At 60.0% G+C, this 27396-nt stretch overlaps 1 protein-coding gene, 1 long non-coding RNA gene and 1 other non-coding gene across 9 annotated transcripts in view; 1 reads left to right on the forward strand and 2 right to left on the reverse strand.

Moving 5' to 3' along the window:
• Positions 1 to 4745: 4745 nt before the first annotated feature.
• TRNAG-UCC (transfer RNA glycine (anticodon UCC)) lies at positions 4746 to 4817 on the reverse strand. The gene has a single exon. It is a non-coding gene; the product is annotated as a tRNA-Gly (tRNA).
• Positions 4818 to 5063: 246 nt separating this feature from the next.
• DPP9 (dipeptidyl peptidase 9) overlaps positions 5064 to 27396 on the forward strand; it is a 37459-nt gene continuing 15126 nt past the window's right edge. Inside the window, exons 1-14 of one of the 7 annotated variants that reach the window (XM_046684510.1) lie at positions 5064 to 5216; positions 5904 to 5956; positions 8156 to 8240; positions 8738 to 8785; positions 11608 to 11861; positions 16607 to 16719; positions 18135 to 18308; positions 18385 to 18553; positions 19169 to 19282; positions 21602 to 21730; positions 23004 to 23065; positions 24644 to 24744; positions 25768 to 25945; positions 26190 to 26352. In XM_046684510.1, the coding sequence (XP_046540466.1) occupies positions 11639 to 11861; positions 16607 to 16719; positions 18135 to 18308; positions 18385 to 18553; positions 19169 to 19282; positions 21602 to 21730; positions 23004 to 23065; positions 24644 to 24744; positions 25768 to 25945; positions 26190 to 26352 (1426 nt within the window). In that variant the 5' untranslated portion in view covers positions 5064 to 5216; positions 5904 to 5956; positions 8156 to 8240; positions 8738 to 8785; positions 11608 to 11638. Of the gene's footprint in view, positions 5217 to 5903; positions 5957 to 8155; positions 8241 to 8737; positions 8786 to 9629; positions 9892 to 11607; positions 11862 to 16606; positions 16720 to 18134; positions 18309 to 18384; positions 18554 to 19168; positions 19283 to 21601; positions 21731 to 23003; positions 23066 to 24643; positions 24745 to 25767; positions 25946 to 26189; positions 26353 to 27396 lie in introns of those variants that run through there. The other 6 variants (XM_046684507.1, XM_046684509.1, XM_046684508.1 and 3 more) reach the window with 6 other exon arrangements.
• Positions 17076 to 24636, reverse strand: LOC124251706 (uncharacterized). Its single transcript, XR_006891843.1, has 2 exons — positions 22985 to 24636; positions 17076 to 17466 (listed from the first exon to the last, which is right to left on the reverse strand). It is a non-coding gene; the product is annotated as an uncharacterized LOC124251706 (long non-coding RNA).

The raw sequence follows: 27396 nt of genomic DNA on the forward strand, positions 1-27396 counted from the left end.
CGTTGTGTGCCCCCCCCCCCCAAACTGTGGGTGGACACTGGCTGTTTCTGTTCTTGGGCTCAGCAAGCTCTCCGGCTGCTGTGTCTTAATATACCTGTGACCTCGTGAAGGCCCAGGCCGGATGTTCCGACAGCTGGTTCAGATTCACCAGCCTTTTCAAAAATTTTTATTTTCAGTTACTTGATTACTTGGAACTTCATCCATGTGGCAAGCAGCCTTGTCTTGTGCCGTGGACTTTTGCAGACAGATCTGGCTTCAAATCTCGATTCTGTTACTTAGAAGCTGTGTGACCTTGTGCAAGTTACTTAACCTCTCTGTGCCTCCATGAGCAAGTTACTTAACTTCTCCGTGCCTCGGTCTCCTCCCCAACTTAAAGGGGGGTGATGATGATGACAGCCCCCATACCGTGGGCTCCTGAGGAGGACTAAATGAGTCCAAAAGGTGGCCTTTTCTTAGAACAGTTCCCAGCGTACGTTTCCATCATTTCATGCATCCAGACCTACAAGGGGATCCGAGGCAGCGAGCATTTGTAAGAAATGTTTCCCAGACTGGAAACACTGAATCTCCGTGCGCTTCTCTTCTTTCCTTCCTCTTCCCGCGTCCTCCTGCCAACATTTGCTGAGGGCTCCTGGATCGGCTAGACACCCGGTAGGACAGGCCAGCGCCCCCGCCTGCTCAGGCGGCCTGTTTGGGGCCAGGGACATTTCTGCAAATCCTGGGGCCTGCGCTGGGGGAGGTAAGCGCCTGACTTTGAGATGCTGAGATCCGGGGCTCACAGTGGAGCCGGGAGGGAGGTTGAGGTGGGAGTCGGCGAGGGGACACTGCGTGATGCCCGACGGCCGGGCTCCTGCTGACACCTAGTGGAAGGACGGAATTCGCATCCTTTTCAGCCAGGGTGCCTCTCCGAGATTGAGGTCTCCCCCAGAACATCTACGAGATGTCGCGCAGACAGACCCGGGCCAGAGAGGGAGCAACTTGCTGGGAGTCACACAGCACGTCGGCTGCCCCAGGGGAGGGGGTGTTGAAGGACCCAAGATATCATTTTAAAGGAAGCTGTTTTGGGGGGACAGGTAAGTGAGGTCTCAGGCCTTGATGAGATAATGTGTTTTCTGAGCTTTTATTCCTCCACCAGGAAGCCCACCTGGATTGCTCCATCCCCACTCCCAGGCCTTTTTTCTCCTCTGGCCAGTTGTTCATTTGTTCATCCTTTTAACAAAGGTTTACTGAGCCCATGGGGACATGCAGGGAACTAAATATTTTTAAACAATCAAACAACAACAAAAAAAACCCTGTGCTGGTGGAACTCACACCTCAGCGGAGGAGACAGAGGAGAAACCAACATACAAATCTACAAATGGGAGTATTTCAGGGACTAAGAAGCCGTTGAAAGAACTTGGTGATGCGACGGAGACTGAATTTGTGGGTGCCAAGGTGGGGGGGAGGAGAGGATCAAAGTTAGCCATGCTCAGGGAAGGCCTCTTGGAGGAGGTGACATTGAAACCAAGAATTGAAGGAGGAGAGGGTGTGAGCCCTGGGGGAGATACCTGGGGGAGGCCAGAGGGCACAGTTCGTGCAAAGGCCCTGGGGCAGGACTGGGCCTGGCGTGTTGGAGGAGCAGCGAGGAGGCCGTGTGGCTGGAGCAGAGGGAGGAAAGAGGGCAGGGAGGGGACAGGCAGGTCGTGTGGGGCCTGGGGGGCCGCGGGGAGGACTCGGCTTCTCCCCCAGGGAGGGGAGCCTGGAGGGCTGCGGGCAGAGGAGGCGGGACCGGCTCAGGGGCTCCCAGGCACTCTCTGGTGGCGGCTGCAGGGAGGACAGACGGGGACCAGGATGCAGGGGCCTGCGCTGATGGGCTGGACCAGGGAGACGCCCACAGAGGGAGGAAGAAGCGATCGGATCCTGGCTGTACTGGAAAGCAGCGGTGATCGGGTTTGCTGAGTGGCTGCATGTGGGTGGCAGAGCAAGGAGCCTGGGGCAGCTCCCAGGTTCTGGCTGAGCCCCCGGGAGGAAGCAGCGTCCTCAGCTGAGACGGGGAGATGGAGGGAGGAGCAGTTTCTTAGTCCGTCTGGTCTGTTGTTGCAAACTACCGGAGACGGGGGCCTTATAGACGATGCACATTTATTCCTCACGGTTCTGGAGGCTGAAGTCCAAGGTCAGGGCGCTGGAAGATTCCGTGTCTGGCGGGAACCTGCTTCCTGGTTCACAGACTGGCTGTGTCCTCATGTGGCAGAAGCGGCAGGGAGCTCTGTGGGGGTCTCTGTTATAAGGGCATGAATCCCGTTCATGGGGGCCCCACCCCCACGACCTCATCACCTCCCAAAGGCCCCACCTCCTGACCCCACTGCCTTAGGGGTTAAGTTTCAACATATGAATTTGGGGTGGGGGGGACACCAACAGTCGGTCCACAGCAAGCAGGTCAGAGGAAGATAGGGAGCTCGGTTGGGGTCATGATAATTTTGGGATAGCCGTGACTCCCCCACCCGTACCCTAGTGGAGACATGGAGGGACAGCTGCATGGGACCCTGGAGCTCAGAGTGGCCTGGGCTGAAGACAGGACTGTGGGCGTCGAAAGGGCACAGACGGGGTCGGAGCCCAGAGGACGGATGGGGCCACTGGGGAGGGGTGTGGGTGGAGGAGAGACGGGGTTCGAGGATCCAGCCCTGGGCCAAGAAGGGAAAGGGGGGAGTCCCAGGGGAGCTGGAGAGGTGAGAGGGGAGCTGGGTGAGTTCGGGGTCCGGGGCTGTGTGAGAACAGAGTTCCCGAGATGAGGGGGGACTGGCCAGGTTGGATGCTGGCTCAAAGTTACCTTTTTTCCCTTTTTACGGCTGCATAATATTCCATTGTATGGACAGACCACACCTTGTTCATCCTTTCACCCATCACTGGACGTTTGGGTTGTTTCCGTCTTCCGGCTACTGTGAGTCCTGCTGCTGTGGACATCCGTGCACAACTTTGCATGGCTGTACGTTTCCAGTTCTCTTGGGTCAGATGATAATTCTGTGTTTAACCTTCTGCAGAACTGCCAGACTGTCTTTCACAGAGGTTGCATCATTTGACGTTCCCACCAGCAGCGGAGGAAGGTTCCAGTTTCTCCCCATCCTCCACAACACTTGTTACAGTCCGTCTTCTCGATGACAGCCATCCTGGCAGGTGGGAAGTGGCCAGTCCAGTTGTTATTAGGTTTGAAATATCCATCACGTCAGCCCACTCATCACCAGCCCCGGGCCAACTTGAACATCTGCCCTGGTCTACCCCCCCTCCAAAGTTCACAAAGTAGGTGGTCAGTTAATACTTGTTCAATGAATGAATGAATGGAATATTATGCAGCTGTCAAAAATGATGTTACAGAAGAATGTTTAATGAGGAGGTCAGCAGAACAACACCCCCCTCAGCATCCACATCCTCATGCCCGGAACCTGTGACTATGCTCCCTTCCATGGCAAAAGGGACTTTGCACATGAGAGTAAGTTAAAAATCTGGAGATGGGGAGATTATTTCTCATTATCCGGGTGGACCTGATGTAATCACAGGGGTCCTCCTAAGAGGGAGGCAAGAGAGTCAAAATCTAAGAACTGGAAGAAAATAAATTTGTGTTGTTTTCAGCCACTGTTTATGGAAATTTGTCACAGCAGCCATAGCGGACGAATAGAGAAGGTCTTTGCGATGTCTTGCTGTGACAGAGCCCTGCCCAGCCATCCTGGGTCTGAGACAAAGGGAAAATGTGTGCCTCTCAATATACGTTTTACGTAATTTTTTAATGGTTAACTGCCCCCCCCGTAGATGGTGAAATGTTATCAATATGTTTGTTACCATTAAAGGCAGGCAAGTAAAATTCTAATCAGTTCTTAACGTCGTGAATTTTAATATGCCTACTTTTAAGTTTCAATATTTTTTCAGCGATGTTCTGGGGGGGAAAATAGTCATTAAAAGTGCATTAAAAACAGGTATAGAGCGGCACAAATTTTTGTTCCCTCCTCGGATTCCAATGTGGCATGGCAAGACCCTGCCAACATCTGTCTTGATTTAAAATTTTGATATTTTGTTCCTTAGGGGGGTTGTTTCGCCATTAATTTAATATTTTAGAATAGTGCATTAAAGTATTATTTACCTTGATTATTGAGTTTTGGGATGTCCTCTTAATTTTTGCACCTCAGGCGGATGTCTCACCCTCCTCACCATAATCCTGGCGGGTGTGTGTATGTGTGTGTGTTGGGATTGTGTTTATTGCACACTTTCTTCTGTATTTTCCTCCTTCCAGCTTCCTCTGCATCAAGCAGAGCGATGCACGCGTCCTCAGGAAGCGCGAAGATCTTCTCGGCCGACCGCAGGCATAGAATGTTCTTTTTCAGGAGCTACAATGTAACAACCCTTTGCAACATTGTTTATCTACTCAAGTCCCCAGAGTTACAACCTCCGCCAGTTTCTGCAGGGCCGCGGTTAAGCACGCTGACTCCACACCCACCAACGTCCTCGGTTCGGTCCTGGCGAAAACGTGCTCGTATGTTTTTTTCCTTCTGATGGAATTTTAAAACTGTCATAGAAATTCTTGGTCCTTGCTTTTTTTTCTTTTCTTTTCTTATTTCTCCTGCCTTTTTAGAAATCATGATGGAATTTTAAAAATTATTTCAAAGTCAAAAAATTCGAGTTGGCTGATTTGACTGGAAAATTTTAAATGGATGGTAAAAGAGAAAAGTGGAACTGCAATTAAAGAGAAAGAAAAAGCAGCAAGAGTGAAACCCCAAAAGTTCTGCGTTGGCCGGGAATCGAACCCGGGTCAACTGCTTGGAAGGCAGCTATGCTAACCACTATACCACCAACGCATCGGCGAAGCAAGATCTCGCCAGGCACCTTTAATAGAAGTATTGTTGGTAGGACTGGGCGATACCAAGTTGCGTGGGGGTGTCTCCTCCCCAGCGTCCCCCTCCGCACCGGAAGGCGCCGCCCATGGCACGTTCCGAGCCGCGAGCCGCGCGGGCCTCGCCCCCCAGAGCCGCGGGAGCCTTGGTGCCGGCCGGGAGGTAGCCAATCCTAGGCCGCCGCTTGGGCAGCTCGACTTCCGGGTCAAAGGGGCCTGGGCCGCCGGGTCCTCAGTGTCCGCCGCCCCTGCAGTCCCCCACGCCCGCCACTTCCGGGGCCGCCGTCCGGGCATGGAGCCGCGAGCGTGAGGCGCCGCCGGCCCCGGGACGCCCTGCCCAGCCCGGCCGCCGCCCCGAGCCCCGGTGAGCAGCGCCCCGCGCCCGCCATTGACCCGCCCTGCCTGGGCCGCGACCCTGGACCCGCCGTGGAGCGGCCTCCCAGGGCCTCCGCGCGCCCCTTCCTCCCCGCTCCCCTGGGTGGGGGGCCGCGCCCAGGAAGGCCCTCCCTTCCCCGCAGGCCCCGGGGGTCCCCCCTCCCCTCTCCCTGCGTGACAGCGGAGGCCACCTCCCTGCACCCCCTCCCCCTGGCCCCCCCAGGCCTGTCCGGCCCCCCTTCCTGCCGCACAGCCTCAGCCCAGCCCTGACTTTTCCCCATGGCTGCCGCCGCCGACCCATCGGAGGTGGCCCGTCCCTCTGCCCCCACCGCTGCCTCCCCCCTCCCATCCCCCGGGGTGAGGAAGTCACTTCCTCGCCCTCGCGGCCAGACCCTGCCCGCCTTGGAAGGGCCCAGGAGGCGTGCACGGGGGTCACCCATCTCTGGAGTTCCCCCCCCCCACCCGGGTCCTGGGGGGAGCCGGGCCCCGTGGGAAGACTTTTGTCCCACGTGCGGTGCAGGGCGACAGACAGCGCCCCAGGGCTGTGAGGTGTGGCTGGGATCACCCGGGTGGAGAGGATCTGGCAGCTGATGGGGACTCCCCAGGGGAAGGAGAGAGGGTGGTTGGCCAGTCCCGGCGTTAACCCGCCGTGTTCATGACACGTTTCCTCTGTCAGGGTCCGTGTCCCACGGCCGAGCCGGCATGGAGGCTTTCTCGACCCTTTAGAAGGTCAGTTGCGCCGGGGTGGGGTGGCCGGGAAGGCCGGCGGTTGGGCCGGTGGGATTCGTTTGCTGGCTCCAGGGTGTAGAAGTTGGCAGGAAGTGGTTTTTCCTGGGGTCACTGCCCTCCGGGACAGTTGGCTGGGACCTAGGCCAGGGGCTGCAGCTTTGTGTGCTCTTGCTGGACGCTTCTCTTTCCATCCAGCCTCCCCCTCCAGCCGCCCCAGGAAGAACCCCCTGAGGGACTCGGGGGGAAATAGGGGAGGGGGACGCTGATTCCAGCTGGATTTGGCAGAGGTGTGGCTGTAACCCCCTAGGACCTGACACAGAACCTCGCACTCAGTCAGTGAATGGTGTGGCTTCTGGCTCTGAAAGGGACTTTCATCCAAATCTCCCTCTGGCGTGATTTTAAATTACTTGTTTAGTTGACAGTATTAGCTGTCATGTAGTTCCTGCTAGTCGGGAACCTGTGCGATCTCATTTCCTCCTGGCAGGAGCCCCAAGAGTAGGTACTGAGGTCCCATTTTATACCTGGGAAAATTGAGGCACAGGGAGGTTAAGTGGCTTCCCCAAGGTCACACAGCCCAGAAGTGGCAGAGCTGGGATTTGAACCCATATCTTGGACAGCAAAGCCCACTCGGTTCACCACCGGACTGAGGTTTAAGCCAGTGCTTCTTTATGGGGACACTTTGCTTTGCCTCTTCTGTGTGATCTCTGTCCCGTGACCAGGCACTGCTTTCTTTGTCTTTAAGCATCTGGGCACCTGCTCATGCTGGGGCCTGGCTGTTGAGAAGGTGGTTGGCTGTCAGCCAGACCAGGGGTCCTTTTGACTTTAGGCAGCGCTCCAGTGAGGCCAGGGACTCGGTCGTCCGACCTGAAATGTTTATTGAGTGCTTCTGTGTGCCAGGTCCGGCTCTGGGCTCAGGGATGAGAGCATGAAGAGGACAGCGGTGGGCCTGCCCTGTGGGGCTGAGGTCCCAGCAGGGAGTGCTCCTTCCCCAGGGCAGGGCTAGTGAGGCTGGCGCTAGTGGTGTTTGGGGCCGGATCATCCCTTGCAGTGGGGTTGGGGGCGCCCTGTGCATTGTGGGATACTCAGCAGCATCCCTGGTCTCCACCAACCAGAGGCCGGTAGCTTGCCTCCCAGTTGTGTCAACCAGAAACCACCCCTGGGAAGGCAGATCATCCCAGGGGGAGGCCCCCTGGGTTAGGGGCTTCCTAACCCCCAAGAGACTCTGCATTCCCTTATCCTCTGGTCCACGGAGGACCTCGGATGCTCCACACATTTAAAGACACAAACTGAGTGGGAGGGAGAGGAGAGGACTCAGACGCGGGGGGTCACCCTGGCCTCCACCGTCTGACCATCAGGGTTTTATTCTGGTGTCTACTGTGACCAGGGATCAAACTCAGTTTTTTTTGCCTAATGCTGAGTTTCTCATCCTTGGACTGTGGACACTGGGGCCGGGTCACTCTCTGTGGGGCTGTCCTGGGCATGTGGGGGGTGAGCAGCATCCCTAACCCCACCCACTCAATGCCAGGAGCATCCCCAGTGTGACAGCCATGACTGTCTGCAGACATTGCGAGGGTCCCCTGGGGGCAGCATCACCCCCATGGAGAGCCACTGTCCAAGGGTGAGTGCCGTGCAGAAAGACCCGGTGATGTGAGGAGGGTGACCAGGTGGCAGCTTTGAGCTGAGTGCGGGGGAGAGCTCTGATGAGGTGCTGTTGGGACCTGAAGGATAAGAGGAAGCAGGTCATGCGAAGAGCAGAAAGCAGGTATCCCAGGCAGAGGGACCAGCAAGTGCAAAGGCCCTGAGGTGGGAATGAGTCCCTGTGTTTAGAGGAGAACAAGCCCAGGGTGGTTGCAGATCACGTTCAAGGGCGGAGAGAGAAGGTTGAGGTCAGGAAGGCATCCTAGAGCAGTCACAGGGGGGACTGGGGCTCATTCGGTTTCTGGCAGGTGCCCGTGGGTTGCATCCCTGAGCCCAGCCTCTCGGGGAGCTGTCACCTTGGGAGCCCCGCCTGATTTCTGGCGAACGCCTGGCCCCCTCCTGAATTTCAAGGCAATTAAGGCCTGAACCACCCGCCTTGTCAGAACGCCCTTGGTCCTGAGTGTCCCCGGAGGCGGGGACAGCCACCTGAGAAATGGGAGGGGGGAGAAGGGGCGAGAAGGCAGCCACCCGCAGCTGCAGCTCTGCTCTCTCCGCCCGCAGGCTGCTCTCCTGAGGTCGCCGAGTGGTTCATGCGGAAGGTCAAGAAGCTGCGCCTGGACAACGAGAACACAGGAAGTTGGAGAAGGTGGGCGCGGCTCGGGAGTAGAATTTCCCGCCAGGTCTGGGTCTGGGAAGACCCCTTTGTCCCCTCCCCCTCCCCTCCAGCCCCATTTCTGTGTTTCCCCGGGCATAGTTGTGGCTGCTTCGCGTGAGGAGGCAGCGTCTCTCCGCCTCGCCATCTTCAACGGGGGCCCGGGGGGAGGGGGGGGGCTGGGTCATTCCCTGGGGGGCCGTCCGATGCACGGCGGGGGGTTGAGCAGCATCCCTGGGTTCCACCTGCTTTCTGCCAATAGCTCCCCAACTCGTGACAACCACACGTGTCCCCATCATCACCCAGTGTCCCCAGGGGCAGCGCCTCCCCAGGTTGAGACTGCTGGCTTCGTGATTAGGATGTGGGCTTCGTGTCCAACCGACTTGGGTTCCCTGCCCTTCCTCGTGGGTGACATTGGGCGGGCCATTTGGCCCCTCTGAGCCCACTTTCCAGTCCCCCAAATGGAGTGACCCGGAACTCCCCTCCCGCAGTTACCGTGAGGCTTAAACGTAATTCTCCACGCGAGGCCCAGGTGCTGGGTAAGTTTCCCTGTCTGGGCCGGCACGAGCCGAAGAGCAGGCAAGAGTCCCCCACGAGCTGACCCCTCGGGGTCCCTTCTCCAACACCCTCAGGCTTGTTTGCTCTGGCGAGCGTGAGCCACTGGGGAGGCGGGAAGGGAAGCAGACGGTTCTGGAAGACAGAGTGATGTCCACACAGTGGTCCATTCCCCAGGCGCAGGCTCTGAAAGCGGGCGGTCCCCGTGCCTGGTGGGTCACGTGTCAGGAGCCAGTTAGTGGTGGCGACCGAGTCTCCCTTCTCGCGTGCGTGGGGCGCCGGTGGGCACAGGCCGGCCCACGAGCCCCCTCGGAGGCTGGGTGTGAGAGCAGAGGCCCGGGCAGCCCTCGTGGGGCAGCGGGTGGCATGCCGTTTCCCGGGAACCTGCACCTGCAGGGACACAGCTAGTGTCCCCAGGACCACCGGGAAGCCTTTCCTCCCTCCGGAGCACGGCGAGCCCCCTGCCCCTTGGCTCCCCTCGCCTTGGCCTCCGTTCCTTCTTGCTGATGACTCTGGTCCGCCTGAACCCTCCAGACCCACAGCCAGCACCGAGTCCACAGTTCCTTCTCGCCTTCGCCTGCGTCCCTCCTCCCAGGCCCCAGTGGGGCCTCTGGCAGATGCCCTGGGGCTGGTGGCCCCGGCTCGCGGAGCCCCAGCTCAGACAGACATCACAGAGCTCCCCCGGGACCTTGACAGTGGCTGCCCTGGAAGGCCGCGGGCTGTCTGCTGTGGCGTCACGGGCTGCGAGGTCTCCGGCCAATTGGCAGGAGGCGAGTGTAGGTGGACCTGGCCTAAGTGGCTTGGAATCCGCTCGCATTTCCTCAGCTGTGTAAACTCTTGACCAAAAGGCCAGCACAGGCTGCCGCTGAATGAGCAGCAGCCGGCACAGACGGGCCTCTCCTGTGCCTCGGCTCCGCTGTCCGCAGCGTCTCTGCCGTGAGGCTCTGTCTCTGGAGAGGAGAGGAAGCGGAGGGCCAGGGGCTTGCGCAGCCCCGTCTGGAAGCTTCCCGGCAGCCTCCCCGATGTTCCATTTCGTTTCTCCGCTCCTGGACCGCATCTTTGCTCCTTGGGCTCTCTGTGGCGATCAGAGGCAAGGCCATTCTTGTTCTTTGCTGTGGGAGGGAGCCACATGCTTTTGTGAGCTGCTCCCGCCGGGCCCTTAGCTTCAGGGGTCCTCGTTGGGCCGTTTCTCTGCCGTGAGCCAGGCTTGAATTGTGGTGGCGCAGTTTGGGGGCAGTTAGGCCGGTTCGAGGAGTTCCCCTAGCTTGGTCTTCTGGGCTTGTTGCCAGCAGCACTGGGGGCCGCCTGGTTCTGGAACACTTGGCAGGTCCTGGCCCCGACTGGGGGCCCACAGTGGATGCTCCCAAGCCACCTTGCCCACATCTCTGTTGCTCCCCTTGCCTCTTGAAGCAGGCAGGGTCCTTTACCCTTGGCGGGGTCTCTGATGGGCAGGGGGCCGGGCCTCCGGGAAAGGGAGGGGGCTGTGCCAGCCCTGCCCATGCCATCCCAGCCCGCGGGTGCAGCAGTAGCTTCCGCTCCAGCTTCTTGCAAGTGCACACGACTTGCACCAGCAAAGCCTCTGTCCCAGCGGACGAGGCGACCCTGCGTCCAGCCAGGCCCTCAGCCGTGCGGCGCCCGCGGAGGGAAGCACGGCCGGCCCCACTCATGTGGCTCCTCCAGAACCGGGTCCCCATGGCCATGTTTAGACTTCCCTGAGCAAATATTTGCTGGGCCAGTCCAGTCTGGTCAAGAGGTGCACTCAGCAGCGGGGTGGGGGTGGGGGGCGGGTGGTGGCACGGCAGCAGCTGCTCCCAGAGAGGGAGGACAGTGGGATGGCCTCCGAGGGAGGGACACGGCCACCCTCCCACCTGGAGTCCTCACATTCTTGCGGATGTGACCTGCCCCTCTGAGCTCCTCCAGCAAGGTCTGGGGGCTGCCCCTGCTGGACAGCAAGCTGACGGCAGGAGGGGTGAGGTTTGCCGGCTAATTCCCTGTGCTTAGGTCTCTGTGTGTGGGCGAGCGTGTCTCCCAGCAGGGTTAACGAGAGATCGCCACTCCTCGGCTCTCCCTGGAATGCCTACTGTGTTCCAGGGACCGCGGGAGGTTCTGGGGCCACCGCCACGAATGGGACAGGCATGGGGGAGACCAGCAATCAATGAACAGCCATTGCGTGAGGGTCCTGAGGGCAGAGAAAGGTGGGATGGGGAAGATTAACGAGGAGACCAGCCTCCATAGGGATGGTCATAGGTTTCTGAGCACCTGGCAAATATTTCAGCTGAGATCTGACTAGAAGTTATTCAAGCAAAGAGGGCAAAAAGTGTTCCAGGCAGAAGGGACAGCATGTACAAAGGCCCTGGGGTGGGAAGGAGTCTGACCTGTTTGAGGAGCCAAGAGAAGGCCAGTTTGGCCGGGACATAGTGATGAAAGGGGATGGAGTTTGAGAGCCTGGCAGGGGTCGGAGAGCCCTGAAGGCTCTGATGAGGGCTAGTTTTCGCCATCCAGGCTGTGGAAAATGAGGGGGGGGTTTAAGTGACGAGATCGAATTTGCAATGGATATGTGGGGTTGACCCAGGAAACAGTTCCAAGCATTCGGCCGAGAGGTGACAGGGGCTTGGACCTTAGATGTGCTCATGGTGTCAGCTGAAGCGGAAGAATCTGAGAAATATTTAGGAGCTGGGGAAGGTTGCACGGGCGTGAGGCTCCTCTGGAAGAATTGGAGTGTCTGGCGCGGGGGCAGCCTGTAAGTGGAACTCAGGTCCCAGCCCCTGTTCACCGTCTTCCCACCCCTGTCCCTTCCCCCTCACAGCTTCTCGCTGAACTCCGAGGGGGCCGAGAGGATGGCTACCGGGACGCCCACGTCCGACCGGGGCAACGCGGTGGAGATGGAGGACCCGGCGTGTCGCTTCCAGGTGCAGAAACACTCATGGGATGGGCTCCGCGACATCATCCATGGCAGCCGCAAGAACTCAGGCCTGATCGTCAACAAGGCCCCACACGACTTCCAGTTCGTGCAGAAGAGGGACGAGTCGGGCCCCCACTCGCACCGCCTCTACTACCTGGGTAAGCCCCAGGCCGCCCTGAGCGGGCCATGGTTCCAGGACAGCTGCTACCGGGTCCCTGGTCCCCGGAGGTCAGCTGGTCCTCTCAGTTAGCAGGTCCAGAGAGAGAGGCCCGGCCCTGGGTGCCGTGCCGCCCACAGGTGACAGCTGTTTACAGTGAAGCTCTGGGCGAAGGTTCAGCGAGGGCGTCAGTACCCCGGGGAGTGGAGCAGAGGGCAGTCCTGCCCGCCCGTGCTGCAGCCGGGCTGCGGTTCTCAGCTTGTTTCCAGACCTTAGCAGGGCCCGTGCCCTGAGTCATCGCCCAGCCCCCGGGGCTGGGCTGGCCCCGTGAACACTAGGGCTCCCCCGGCAGCCGGCATCGTGAGTAACTCCAGTAGGCGCTCGCCGTGGAGGGCTGTGTTAAGAAAGCTCAGGCTCACCAAAAGGCACCGAGGTTGCGTAACTGCGTCCGCCGTGCGCTAACCTCAGAGAGTGGCCCGCCATGCGTCTGCTGTCCCTGCCCGAGGTCCCTGGATGAGCGTGATCCTCGCGCATCACTTCGTGCTCCGGGCACGGGCCTGTGAGCAGCGCCATCTGCGGTGGCCCGGCCGAGGGAGGGCCTCCAGGGCGTGGGTTAGGCCTCGCGCACACCTGTCACCTCAGCAGCTGGGCCAGCACCTGGCTCCTGCCTGGTAGGTGGACGGTCGCCATCTGTGGAGCCCTGAAATGTTGCCCCCCTTTCCTGGGGGTCTCACAGGCTGGAGGGGAGTGTACTCCTTGGAAAATGGCATGACACGTGATTGATGGCCCACCCTCCGCACTCGCGACATCCAGGGCCACATCCTTCTCTGTGTCCCAGTCCCTGGGACAATGCCTGCCCCTGGTCAGGCCCTCAGTCAACACAAATGACAGAACCCACGACTGCAGGTGATTCCCTGCCTGAGGCTGACTCCACGCTAACGACCACGACAGTGGCCGAGATGGACGCCAGGGGGCTGTCCCCTGCCCACAGTTAGTGCAGCCCCTCTTTATAGAGACCCAGGGGGAGCCCAGATGGTGGTTGGCAAGCACAGCGTTCACAAGAGGAAGGATCTAGAACAGGGTCAGCAAGCCACAGCCGTGTGTTTCTGGAAATCTAATTTTCCTGGCGCCTGGCCACACCGGTGTCCGTTTACGTACCATCGATGGCAGCTTTTGAGCGCAGTTGCGACAGAGTTCATGTGGTCCGCACAGCCAAAAGTATTTGCCATGCAGCCGTTTTCAGGAAAGAGTTTGCCCAGCTCCAGCCTGGGGGAGGTTAGACCGTGACGTATTCAGGTCACGCTCAGCCAGGGAGAGCTTGCTCTTTGCACTGAAAGTGGCCGACACTCATGCTCTCTGGTGGCCGTTCCCTCTCTTATCTCCATGGCTCTGTGGCTTGCACAGCCCTTTCTCCCAGCGCAGCCTTTGGCCGGCCACTCGCTCAAGTTCAGGTTGCCGCCCGGGTCAAGGTACTTTTATGAGTTTCTTGTGGCTGTTGGGTTACGGTTCACCGGCGACCCGGCGGCTTAAAACCGTGGACATTGCGTCTCTCGCGTTCTGGAGACCAGAAGGCCGAAACCCAGGTGTCGGCCGGGCCGCGCTCCCTCCGGAGGCTCCAGGGGACCGTTGGTCCCTGCCTCTCCCAGCTTCTGGGGGCCGCCGGCATCCCTTGGCTCATGGCCGCGTCCCTCCCATCTCTGCCTCCATGGTTACGTGGCCTCCTCCCCTTCTGTCTGTCACCTGATTGCATTTAGGGCCCGCTAGGGGTGTGGCCTGGCAGAGACCCCAAAACATTCCTGGAACAGCCCAGAGCTGTGCTATCTCTTGTGGGGTGTTGCTCCCCCTGGGGCCGATCCAGCCTGCCTCGCTCACTGCCCTTGGGGTACCATTGACCTCGCTTCATACCGACTTCTTGGGGCGGGCTTCCCGGGAGTCCCCGAGTGTTGCTCATACTTCTTTGGCTAGCCCAGCCCCTGGGTGGGTGCTGGCTCAAAGCGTGCAGCCCGGCCCCTGCTTTGCCGGGGCCCCTGCCTCGGCTTGCCTTGCGGGGCACGTGGAGCAGTTGGCGGCCCCCCAGGGAAGGCTCGTGGATGCGCGTGATGCAGCCTGACACCAGTGGGACGGAGCAGAGAAGGGGATGTGCCAGCGTCTGTTGCCAGGAAGGCAGGATGGCAGCGGCTCGGGGTCCAGGGCTCAGACGGCGGCGGGAACCCTCCCATCTTGACTCTCCTGCTCCCCGCCGCAGATGGGCCTTGGGTCACACGGGGAGGGTGCAGGGCCCTGGGCCGCTCGGGGAGCCCCTTAGAGGGGAAAGCGAGACCTCCGTGTCTTGTCCAGACCCAGAGTCACGTGCCCTGCAGGCCAGTCACCAAAGGCCACAGTGCACCGGGGTGAAAGGGCGCTTGCACAGGCCTGGGCCACCTGCCGCACCAGTGGGGGTGGGGGTGCTGTCCCCAAAGAGGGGGCGGAGCTGGTCAGAGATGGCAGGAGAGAGGCAGCCACAGCAGAAATCAGCAGCTGTCGTCGGCTGTCTCAGACCCCCGCTTCGCATGCTGAATGTCCCCGTCACAGGTGCCGAGAGCAGCTGAGCACGAGAATGTGCTGGCTGGGGCCGCGTGGTGTCATCACTTATTAATCAGCAGGGCGGTGAGGTGGCTCCCAGTGTCCTTGGCAAGGCCGCACTGTCGACTTCCTGTTTGGGAAGCCCTGGCTCTCCCAGAGAGCCCCTCGGCGGGGGCCGTCCAGAACACACTGCCTGGTGGGGAAGGAGCCAGCATGGCCACCCACTCCCTCCCAGCCTGCCGCGCTGCCCCAGGCGCTGTTTTTAAAAATTGAGGTGTAATTCACATCCCATAAAATTCAGTCCTGTAAAAGTGGACAACTCGCTGGTTTTTAGTATATTCACAGTACTGTGCAGCCATCGCCACCATCTAATGCCCGAACATCCCATCACCCCAAAAGAGACCCCGTCCCCGTCAGCAGTCACCCTGTACCCCCTCCCCCAGCCCCTGGCACCCACTGACCCACTTCCTGTCTCTGTGGATCTGCCTCTTCTGGACGTTTCATAGAAATGGAATCCCACACCTCCTCATTCTCGTCCCCACTTGTCGTGTGGGCTTGAGAAGGAGAAAGGCCCCGTGGGTGGCCTGGATGGGCAGTGTCATGTCTGTGCCTCCCCCACGCCTCTCAGTTAACTTTGCATGGTCCCTGATCTGTTTTCCAAGGAAACCTTATTAAGCTAATCTTTTTCTTTAAATCCCCTCTTCTTTTACTAACTGTCCTTCACGAGCAAACTTTATCCTCAGTGGAAAGCCCGAGTCGCTTGCCATAAGGAGAAGCTGCCCGTGAAAATAACTGTGAACAGAGCGGGTTGTCTCCATCGGCTCTGGCTCCCGCCGTTGTCACTCTTACCAGCGAGAGCCCGCTGGCGGAGGGCATGCGCAGAGGCCAGCTCCCGACCGGGTCTTCCTCCCGGGGAAGCTCGGCACTCAGGATCAGAGAGGGGTTCGTGCTCTCTGATCTGTCGTCAGCCCACGGCCTCTTCCTGGGCTGGCCAGTGCTAGAGGGTCGTGCGGGGGGCGCACTGACGTTATTAACACTAGGACCGCCATCCATCGAGTTAAAGACGCTGCCAGCTAGAGTATATGCCCTGAGTTTATTTGCCGCTAAGAACACTGGAGGGGGCCAGCCCCGTGGCCGAGTGGTTAAGTTGGCGCACTCTGCTACGGCCACCTGGGGTTTCGCCAGTTTGGATCCCGGGCGCAGACATGGCAGCGCTCATCAAGCCACGCTGAGGTGGCGTCCCACGTGCCACAACCAGCAGGACCACAACTATAGTGTACAGCTGTGTACTGGGGGGCTTTGGGGAGAAGAAGAAAAAAAGAAGATTGGCAACAGTTGTTAGCTCAGGTGCCAATCTTAAAAAAAAAAAAAAGAGCGTGACAGCGCCCTCGAGAGCAAGACCCGTCTTGACCTTAGAGACGTAGGATGTGAAAAACCGTGGCTTGCTGTGGAGGTGCTGCAGCCCCCAAGTGACAGCCTGGGCCGTGCTGAGGGTCTGTGCCCCTTACCCCAGTGAATCCTCGCGGGTCCTCAGTAGCTCACAGCTCTTGTCATCTCATGGGGAAGGGTAGATCAGATCAGTGGTTCTCAGTCGGGGCCGCCCTGCCCCCAGGCACAGTGGGCCATGTCTGGGAACATCTGTGGCTGTCACACTGGGAGCTCCTGGCATCGGGTGGTTGGGGCCAGGGATGCTGCTCAGCCCCCCCCCCCCCAATACAGCGCCCAGGACGTTCCCCCAGAGAGCAGCCCGGCCCCGAGGTCCACAGGGTGCAGGAAAGAGATGCTGGGTTAGACGCACATTTCCCGATTCCTTTTCACGCTTTGCCCGCCTCCTAGATTGAGTCCTGGCCTTTGCAAAAGCCTTTCGTAGAGAGGGACACTCGGGGCCAGAGCCTGACCGGTTGAGAGCTGGGTGACCCTGACTTTTTCTTCTGTCGCGCGCCGTTTCTTCGTCATTTAGGCCGAGACCCTCAGCCGGACCTCTCAGAGCTGGAGGACTCTGTTACTGCTGCTGACGCCCTGAATCCCGGGTCCGGAGCTTATCTGGCGGGTGGGCTGTGCCTCCAGCCTGGCAGAATGACGTAGAAGCAGCGGGAGCCCGAGTCGTGGCCTGAGACCACCGCCACGCCCCTGTCCCCATCCTGGGCCGAGTCACCCACACCGGTTTTTCTCTCTTCCCCGAAGGGATGCCCTACGGCAGCCGAGAGAACTCCCTGCTCTACTCTGAGATTCCCAAGAAGGTCCGGAAGGAGGCCCTGCTCCTCCTGTCCTGGAAGCAGATGCTGGATCACTTCCAGGTGAGCGCCCAGGGGGGCCTGCCAGGGGCGAGGGGGGTGGGCACGAGGCCGCTAGGTCAGGTGGCGCCCGATTTCCAGGCACCCTCAACCGCCGATGGCCCTGGCCCGCCACGCAGTCACCGCAGCGCCCGCAGAGGAGAGCGGCCAGCTCTGTCCCTGTGCGACGCACCCTCCCCTCCGCAGTCTGCGCTCCAGCCCCAGAGCACAGGTGTCAGGAGCCTCTCTTCCCTGTAAATGCCTCGCCGAAGGCCTGCAAGTGGCTTGGGCGAGGCCCTTGTCTGGAGGCTTGGCGAGTAATTCATGTCTTCCACAGTCGGCTTTCTTCTGGGGAGAAGATGCCAAGTGAGGGACCCGAGTGCCTTTGGTGTTAGTTTATTTGGGTTTCTTTTTGGTTGTAAAAGTAATATAACAACACCAGGGGGTGGGGGGTGACATGACACACTCTGAATTTCCCCATGCCCACACAGTAGCTGTCCCGTATAGCCCCCACACCGACCGACTCAGGTGTACGTAGCTTGCGTCACGGCATGGGGGTAATTTTGCCTTGGATTCTGTCTTTAAGAACGTATTGTGCCAGCCCTGATGGCCTAGTGGTTAAAGTCTGGCGCTTTCGCCACCTCGGCAGCCCGGGTTCGCTTCACGGTCGTGGAACCACACGGCCTTCTGTCAGTAGCCATGCTGTGGTGGCGGCTTGCACAGAAGAAGTAGAAAGACTTACAACCAGGATGCATGACCATGCACTGGGGCCTTGGGGAAAAGGAAAAAACGTATTAACATTCCTCTGAATTTCTACGTCGTCTTCAGAATCCTCCTTGGGACAGCTGTGGGGTGCCCACAATAGTTCACCTGCCCGGACCCCCTCCCCGCCCAGGCCTGGCGTCTGGGGGGTCAGGTGTTCCTGAATTTGCCCCGTCTCCCACCCGCGCAGAAAGCAGGGACGTGTGGCATTGGGGGGTTCAGACAGGATATTCTCAGAAGTGGGCTGAGAGTGGACGGGAGGGAGGGGTCTGTAGGATTGGCGCTGGGACCAGGGACGAGCGCTCCGGCGGTGTTCCTCTGTGCCCTGTGTCTGCCTCGGAGAGATTCCCTGGGGAAATGTGCGCCTGGGCAGGTGCAGAGACGGGGCTGAGAAGGGGGGAGCTCCAGGTGAGCCCCGGACACCCCGTCAGCCGGGCCTGTTATTCCAGGCCCACTGGGCGCCCTCACGGCCTCTGAGCTGGGGCACCACTCTGGCCACCTGCTCGGGGCTCTGCTGCCCGTCCTGCTCAGCACGTCTCTGCTCATCAGAAAGTTCTCTCTGGCGGGGACCAAAGTCAGATGGTCAGATTCCTCCCGGGACGCACAGGCCGGAGGATCTGTGCCCGGGGTGCCAGGGCCTCCAGCAGCTAACGCCGCTCCCGTCTGTGTGTCCCCAGGCCACGCCCCACCACGGGGTCTACTCGAGGGAGGAGGAGCTGCTGCGGGAGCGGAAGCGCCTGGGGGTCTTCGGCATCACCTCGTACGACTTCCACAGCGACAGCGGCCTCTTCCTCTTCCAGGCCAGCAACAGCCTCTTCCACTGCCGGGACGGGGGCAAAAACGGCTTCATGGTGAGCCCCGCGCCCTGGCTGGGGCGGGCGGCCGGGCGGGGGCCTGCCCCCCTGAGCCGGGTCTGTCTGTCCCCAGGTGTCCCCCATGAAGCCACTGGAAATCAAGACCCAGTGTTCGGGGCCCAGGATGGACCCCAAGATCTGCCGCGCCGACCCCGCCTTCTTCTCCTTCATCAACAACAGCGACCTGTGGGTGGCCAACCTCGAGACGGGCGAGGAGCGGCGGCTGACCTTCTGCCACCGAGGTGAGGCGGGCGGGGGGCCCTGTGGTCTTGGCCGGGGCGCATGGGAGCCTGTATCCCTGGGTGCCATCTCTCGGGTCGGGCCAGCACTTCCTGTGGACGGCCGTCCTAGCTGCCAGTCCAGCTTCTAGAAAGTTCTCTCCCCCCAGTCCACTCCCTGTACTGCTTAGCACCTCCCTGGACCACGCTCTCACTGGTCACCCACCCTGGGCCCTCTGCTGGCTCGCAGGAAGTCCTGCCACCTGGTGTGTGGTTTTTCTCTGCATGCATCAGCCCGCCTACCCTGCCAGGTGCAGACATCTGTGAGCTCTGCCGCTCCCGGCCTCGGAGCCCGGATCCCTGCCCCTGTCCCGCCCTTCAGCCCTGGTGCCCTCTGCACCTGAGCTGCTCGGCTGGGGGCAGCTCAGACACTGGCCGTGTCCAGAGACAGCTGGCTTTGAGAGCTCCTGGCCTCGAGTGGGTGGGGGCCGGGGATGCTGCTCAACCCCCCACAGTGCCCAGGATGGCCCCCCATAGAGAACGTTCTGGCCCCAAATGTCAGCAGCACCGAGTGGGAGAAGCCCTGGCCTGCCCTCCACTCAACTCCTCACCTCTCGGCCGGCTCTCCCCCCGCCCCAGGGTTATCCAATGTCCTCGACGACCCCAAGTCTGCGGGCGTGGCGACCTTCGTCATCCAGGAGGAGTTCGACCGCTTCACTGGCTACTGGTGGTGCCCCACGGCCTCCTGGGAGGGTGAGTTCCTCTCCGTTTTGTAAAATGGGTCTGCACGCACTCCTTTGGTTAACAGAATCAGTCCGTCTTTCTGCTCTTTGCTCTTAAAGTAAACCTCACAACCTTTCCCTCGATACCAGAGTCTCGGTCCACCGGGGCTGCTCCAACACGGTGCTTTAGACACAGCAGAGCTTTCTTCCCCACGGTTCTGGAGGCTAGAAGTCCAGGGTCGACCCCCACCCTGGAGGATGGTCCTGCCGCATGCCCACAGCGCTCAGGACCAAAAGTCCTGCCGTAGAGAGAGTTCCAGCTCTGAGAGCCGAGTTGAAGCTTCGGGCATCTTAAATCTTGATGGGTTTCGCCAACAGTGTCTGAAAGCAGCCAGCTGGGCGGGTCCTTTTGTGCCTGTTTCTCTGCCCGATGCCTGGAGTGGGGGCATCTGATTCCCTCCCCCGCCTTCAGTCAAGCAGAATCCCTCTTCTGAGCCTGGGGAGCTGTTTCCGGGGAGGCGCCAGTAGCGTCTGAGCCTCTGCTGCGGGAGCAGCCGTGGAAGCGGGGTCTCCTTGTTCACAGGCGTCCCGCCAAGCGTTCCCCCGCCCCAGGCTTGGCGTGGGCCAGGCCTCGCGGCTAGTTGACTTATCTGTGGCCTGAGCGCTGACTTCTGCGTGTTTCAGAAGAACACGTGGCCGCAAAAGCCGAGCTTTCTGGGGGAGCTCCCCGACCCCCTGCCGCCTGGGCGGGGTCTTGGCGATGCCCTGTGCGCCCCGGCGCTCCGTGTCCCTGGGAACGGGGCCCAGACCAGGCGTTAGTGTCTTGGGTCAGGTCGTGCAGCCTGTGGCTCCTTGCGGGCCTGAATTTGTGGCCATCCCTCCCTTCGATTTCCCAGCTTGTAAAATGAGGTTGTTGCCAAGATCAGGGTCTCTCACCCTGTGGACGCTGGGGCCAGAGCGTTCTCTGGGGGCCGTCCTGGGCATGTGGGGCGCTGAGCAGCATCGCTGACCCCATCCTCTCAATATGCCACTTGAGTTGTGACAACCACAGATGTCTCCAGACATCGCCACGTGTCCTGGGAAGCACAGAATGGCCCGGTTGAGATCCACGGGCCTAGATGACGTCAAAGGTCCTAACTCTGGTGCTCTGTAGCGGCTCAAAACCCCCTTCATAAAGGCCCCGAGAGCTGCGCCAGAGGGCTGCTCATCCCTTGTGGCGTGGCCCCCTCCTCACACTGCGCCCCGGGGCTGTCACGGTGTCTTGCACTGACCATGCCGACCCCAGAGGGCCCTTCCTGGCCCACACACTCAGCCCCTGAATGACCCATGCCCAGCGGATGGTCCCGGCCACTGAATTTGAATTTGAACCGCGACCCTGCCCCTCCCACCTGACGGCCTCAGGCCAGCCCCTCAGCCCCAGGGCCTCCGCACAGCCCCACAAAGCAGGCGTGGACATGGCCGGCCTGTGGGCAGCATGGGGCTTGGCCAAGGTCCCCTGTCGGGATGATTCTGGAGACGTCGTTGGCCAGTCGGGGTGAGTGTGAGGTGAGGGCACAGGAAGCAGCCGATCGAGAGCCTTTGGCAGCCGAGGAAGGAAAGGGCTTGTTCAGGAAGGAGCAGCCGTGGGCTCCGTCCCGTGACGTCAGCATCGCCAGTGCCACACTCCCTGCCAGGCTGTCCCCGCCCGGTGATTCACGTGTTTCTCATAGCGGCTTTCGTTTTGCCTTTCTTGAGCCCTATGTTAGTTTGCTCGCATGGCCATAACAAAGTCCCGCAGACCCTGGGCTTCAACAACACATTTATTTTCTTCCGGTGCTGGAGGCTGGAATCCGAGATGGAGGAGTCAGCAGGGCTGGCTTCTCCTGAGGCCTCTCTCCTGGGCATGTAGATGTAGTCTCCTCCCTGTGTCCTCAGTGGTCCCCCTCTAAGCATCTGGGTCCTCATGTCTTCTTCTTGTAAGGACATCAGTCCTGTTGGATCAGGGCCCACCCTAATGGCCTCAGTTTAACTTAATCACCTCTTTAAAGACCCGTCTCTAAGTACCGTCACGGTCTAAGGTCCTGGGGTTAGGGCTTCAGCAGGAACCGTTCAGCCCAGAACATCCCATGTGGGCTCCTCGCCGTTTTGTGCTGGGAATAGCTGAGTTCTCGTGCCCGTTGCACAGTAAGGAAACTGAGGCCCCAAGAGGGGACGTGACCAGCTTAAGGGCTAAACGGCAGAGCCAGGGTTCTGACCCCAGGGTTCCCACTCTTGTCCGGGCTCAGCGTGGGACAGCGGAGTCCCCCTGCTTGAGGGGGCGGAGGAGCAGCGGGGACTCCAGGACCCTCAGCTGCCCCCCGCCGTCCACCAGGTCCCGAAGGCCACAAGACGCTGCGCATCCTCTACGAGGAGGTGGATGAGTCGGAGGTGGAGATCATACACGTGCCCTCCCCGGCTCTGGAGGAGAGGAAGACAGACTCCTACCGCTACCCCAGGACAGGTGAGGGCCGGTGTGGCGGGCGGGCGGGCGGGCAGCGGCCGAGGCCTCCCCGAGCACGGCGCACCGGCCAGGCCGGGCCCACAGGGCCCAGGGAAGCAGGCTGGGTGCAGGGGCCAGAGCAGGGCCTGCGCCGCCATCAGTGTGGCCAGCTTTCTGCCTCGAGGCCCACGAGACCCCAAGGTCTCCCCATGGGATATCCACGGCCTGTGAGAATGGACTCGAGTTTGCCTGTTTCTCGGGAGAAGCTAGAAATCTAGACTCATCTGCGTTATCTCCCAATGCTTAAATAGTGCTCGAATTATTTAAAAACACAGTAGGGGCCAGCCTGGTAGCGTAGTGGTTAGGTTTGCGTGTACCGCTTCGGTGGTTTGGGTTCACAGGTTCGGATCCTGGGCGTGGGCCTAGCCCTGCTCATCAAGCCACACTGTGGCGGCATCCCACATAAAATAGGGGAAGATAGGCACAGATGTTAGCTCAGGACCAATCTTCCTCACCACAAAAAAAAAAAAAAAAAAAAACTAAACCACACAAAATACACATGCAGGCCTTCAGGCCTCCCACTCGTGACCTTTCTGGAAGCATATAGAAGACGCGCCCTTGCTAACTTAGCGCTACCACGTGCCTGCTCTACAGAGCCTTCCCAGAGGACATTTCCGATCCCAGGGCAATGGGGAAGGTCGCTCTTTTCCCCCGTTTGACAGATGGGAAAGTGAGCCTCGGAGATGTGACCTGCCCAGGGCTGCTAGAGCCGTGAGGGCGGGGTTGAGATTCGTCGTAGCAGTTACTGGAGCCTGACCCAGCACTCCTCCGGGACGTGGGTCTTGGACGCCGCCTGCCTCCAGAAGGCTCGGGCCCAGCTGGGTCTCGTGGACGTGCGCCACCTTCCTGCCCCCTTAGTCGTTTTATTATGGTTGTGTCCCCTCTTTACAACCAGCTTTCAAGCTCTCCAAAGGCAGGACGGCGTCCTCCTCCCACTCGCGTCTCCCATGGCGTGCCCCCCAGCACAGGGTCTGGCCTCTGTTCTGAAACCATAAAGGTGGTTGTCATGTCACTGTGAGGAGCGAGTCAGAGCCCAAAGTCAGAAAGTCTGCCCGAGGGACACTGTGCCTGGACCAGAGAGGGTGACATGTCCACAGAGAGGACCTTGGACAGCCCCCCATGCCATTGTGGCACCTCGCAGTGGGCACCCCCCCCCGCAGCCTCTGCCCCACACACCTGCTGTCAGCCCACGCAGGCGACAGCTGCCAGGCTCACCTTGCCCTCGTTTCCGCAGGCAGCAAGAATCCCAAGATTGCCTTGAAGCTGGCCGAGTTTCAGACGGACGGTCAGGGCAAGGTATGTGTGGCTGGCACCCCCGGGGAAGCTTCCAGATGCCAAGAGGAGGGGCCGGGGTGTGTGTGGGAGACAGTCGGGTGGCACCAGCAGGCCGCTCGCCCCCTTCCCAGGGACAGGTGACCCCCTTGGCCCGCTGCACCCAGAAAGGCACTACCCGGAGCCTCCGTCTGTGAAACCGGGAGCGGTAGGCGCGGCCTTCCGTCCCTCCAGGGGTCACGTGGCACGAGGAGTGATGCCAACGAGCAAGCCTTGACAGAGGTCCCGTTGGGATCAGGCCGTGGCCTTCTCAGTCCTGCGGGGGGGCGGTGACTTAGAGGTCCAGGCCTCTCTTTGGGCTCCCAGAAGAGAGAGCTCTGTGGGACAGCTGTCCGAGGGACCCCAGCCTCAGACTGGGCTGCCCTCACCCCAGCATTTTGCACAGATCCTCACGTATCACTTTCCCAGACCCATCCGTGTCTGGATCATTCTTTGTCACTGGTCAGCATCAAGGACAAGGGTCCTCATCCCCCAGGGAGTCAGGACCCCACAGCCAGGAGGGCAAAAGAGGCTGCAGCCAAGAAGGCAGCTGGCCGTGGGGGCGCCAGGTGTCAAAGGGAAGCACCCCCCACGTCAGGGATTCGAGAGCTCCCGCAGACCGAGGGAGCCCGGGCCTAGTTTGGTCCAAACGCCTTCCTGTGTAACGTTCCAGAAAAAACCATAAGATAAACTATACTCGTTTTCATAACTTGGGGGTTGGTTTTTTGGGGGGCACGCTTAGGCCATGACCAAACCCCTTTTCCACTCATGACCAGAACATTCTGGCAGATTGAGCAGGGATCTGCCGTCAGCGGCTTTGCTGAGCTCCCGCAGTGTTTGAAAGGGTGCCTGGCCCCGTCAGACGAGCAGGGTCCCACGGTGGGCGTGAGGTGTGCCAGCTGAGCAGCAGCCAGGGCACGTGGGAGTGGCGGCCTGCTCGGCTGCGGGATGTCCCAAGGCCCCGCCTGCCGTCTGCCCTCCATCCTCCCCGGCAGATGCTGTGCCTGCCCCCTGTAGGCTCGAGGAGGCCGCGGCGTCCGGGGACCACGTCTTGCCCGTGGCCACCTGGCTCTGCCCTGACCGCCCCGGCCAGCACCCTCAGTTTCCAGCCAGTCGGCTGCCCTAGCAAAGTACCACAGACGGGGCGGTTCACGCCACAGAAGTTTCTTCTCTCCCAGTTCTGGAGGCTGAGGGTCTGAAATCAAGGTGTCGTCCGGCTGGTTCCTTCAGAGGCCGTGAGGGAAGGGGCTGTCTCCTTGGCTCATAGCCGGCCGTTTCTCCTTGTGTCTTGGCACGAGGCCTTCTCTCCGTCTGTGGCGTCTGTGTCCACATTTCCCCCTTTTATAAGGACAGTCCTGTCAGATTGGGCCCACCGTACTCCGGTATGATCTCATCTTAACTGATTTCGTCTGCAGCCACCCTCTTTCCAATAAGGCCCCACTCTGGGGTGGCAGGGGTCAGGACTTCAACATACGGATCTGGGAGGGGCTACCTTGCACCCCTAACAGTGGCCCGGGCAGCACGTGGTCAGGCCGGAGGGTGACCGAGTCTGCTTCCCCTTAGATCGTCTCGACCCAGGAGAAGGAGCTGGTGCAGCCCTTCGGCACGCTGTTCCCAAAGGTGGAGTACATCGCGAGGGCCGGCTGGACCCGCGACGGCAAATAGTGAGTGCCCCGTTGGATGCAATCCGAGCCATTCCCAGCCGGGGCCTGGGGACCCAGGGATGAGAAACACGGGACACCGAATAGAAGGGTCCGCTTTTCACTCACTTTCCACCCCTGCTGCCCGCAGCAAGGACAGAAATCTCCAGGTCAGGGCCCCCCACCACCATCCGCGAGCCACATCCAGCGCACTGCCCATTTTCATGGGGCCCACGAGCCAAGAATGGCTTTTATGTCTTTAAACGATGGGGGCAAGAAATCCAAAGAAGAACGTTTCATCACATGTGAACACGATATGAAATCCCCATTTCAGCGTCCATGAGTCACGTTTCACGGGCGCACGGCCTCTCACAGCTAGACTCGTTCGGTTACGGGTCACCCCTGCCGCCTTTGTGCCACCCGCCAGCGTTGAGTAGTTTTGAACAAAACCGTGTGGCCCACAAAGCCGAGATGTCTGCTCACTGGCCCCTTGACAGAAAAAGGTGCCTTCAGCGCTCCAGACACCTGTTCTGTCTTTATGCTTTTTTTTGGCATTTGTACTGCCGACAGGACTCCATTTAAAATACATTTAGGGAGCCAGCCCTGTGGCGTAGCGGTTAAGTTTGCAGGCTCCACTTCGGTGGCCCAGGTTTCGCAGATCCTGGGCGCAGACCTACACCACTCTTGAAGCTATGCTGTGGTGGTGTCCCACATACAAAATGGAGAAAAACTGGCTACAGATGTTAGCTCAGGGCCAATCTTCCTCACCAAAAAAAACAGAAAAAAAAAATACATCCAAGTTAAAAAATTGTCCATTTCCAACCAAGTATGAAATACAGGATAGTATGCACAGGCTGAGAATTTGGCGGAAATGATGAAGTTTGTGAAACGCCGTCCTAAGACTTAAAGATGTGAGATGTTTCCAGAACAGGCGCCATGATCCATGGTCAGGCATAGGCGAAGTCAGCAAAGAGGGGACTTCCAGCACCCAGCTTGCCTCCGACGGCCCCTGAGGCCTCGGGCTTCTCTCTCTCCTCTCCCTCTCAGTGCCTGGGCCATGTTCCTGGACCGGCCCCAGCAGCGGCTCCAGCTTGTCCTCCTCCCCCCGGCCCTGTTCATCCCCACCACCCAGGACGAGGAGCAGCGGGCGGCCTTCGCCAGAGCCGTGCCCAGGGACGTGCAGCCGTACGTGGTGTACGAGGAGGTCACCGACGTGTGGATCAACGTAAGGGCAGGGAGGTGCCGGCGGTGCAGCCCGCCTGGGCCCCCAGGTCCCCAGCTGGGCAGAAGCCAGCGACGGGCTGAGTTGGCCCCCGAGGGGAGAAGCGAGCTTGGGCGGCGGGGAGAGTCTGCGGGGTTTCCCTGCCACCACAGCCCGGCCCCCTGTGGGAGCGTCCCCCTCGGGCGGGGCGGGGCGCTGTGTTTCTGCCCCCGCCTTCTGACGCGTCTTCTGTCTTCTGCCCGGACAGGTTCACGACATCTTCTATCCCTTCCCCCAGTCAGAGGGAGAAGACGAGCTCTGCTTCCTCCGCGCCAACGAGTGTAAGACGGGCTTCTGCCACCTGTACAAGGTCACCGCCATTCTCAAGCCCCACAGCTACGACTGGACCCAGCCCTTCAGCCCCGGGGAAGGTGAGCAAAGCCTGACTCAGGCCGTGGCTCGTCCAGTCATCCGTCTGTGGCTCAGTGCACCGTTTGTTCATGGACCCCTCCCCGTGGCCGGGCGCGCCCCGCAAGGGAGGGGCGCAATGAGTAAGACGGCCGCCCTTCCCGCAAATCACTCACGCTCCGGCAGGGGTTCCACCAGCGGGCTCTTCGTTCAGTCACTCCCTAGTGTTTACTCAGCAGCTATACATGCCAGGCCCTTTGCACACCAGGCATCGGCCATCTCCAGCCCGCAGGTCAGGTCTGGCCCCCCGCCCAGTTTTGTAAATAAAGTTTTATTGGCACACGGTCACGCCCATTCACTTCTGTATCGTCTGTGGCTGTTTTCCTGCCACGACGGCAGTGTTGAGTAGTGTGACAGAAAGCTGAAAATATTTGGTATCTGGCCCTTTATGGGAAAAGTCACCAAGCCCTGCTCTTGGTGCTGGGAATGTCATTGTACAAAGAGAAAAGGAAAACCGTGCTCTAGCGTAGGAGATAGGCAGTAATCCCCAAACAAGGAAGGATACTGTGTCGGGAGCGGTGATCACGGAGAAGGAAAATGCTGCAGGGTGAGAGGTTAGAGAGGGAGCGCCTTCTTTCTAGAAATGGAGACCAGGAGGACATCTCTGGATAATGTGCCACTGAGCAGAGACCTGGAGGAGGTGGCAGAGGTAGCCACACAGAGCACTCTAGGCTGTGGGGCAGCTTATGCAAAGGCCCTGGGGCAGACCCGGGCCTGGCGTGTGGAAGGAACAGTGAGGAGGCCCACGTAGGAGGAGCAGAGGGCACAAGGGGGAAAGAGGGAGGAGGGAGGGCAGGGAGGGGACGTGGCCCTTCTGGGCCACAGTGAGGGCTTGGGCTTCTGCCACTGATCTTATATCTGATTCCCCTGGTTGCTCTGTGGAGCGTAGCCTGAGAGGTGAGGAGAGGTGACAGGACCGGGGTCACGGCTGTGGCAGTGTGCCCCGGGTGGATTTGACTCTGGGTGGACGTTGACACTGTCAGCGTCTTGCTTTTCAGCTGGTCTGT

This window comes from Equus quagga, chromosome 14, assembly GCF_021613505.1.
Source record: "Equus quagga isolate Etosha38 chromosome 14, UCLA_HA_Equagga_1.0, whole genome shotgun sequence".
NCBI classification, from domain to species: Eukaryota; Metazoa; Chordata; class Mammalia; order Perissodactyla; family Equidae; genus Equus; species Equus quagga.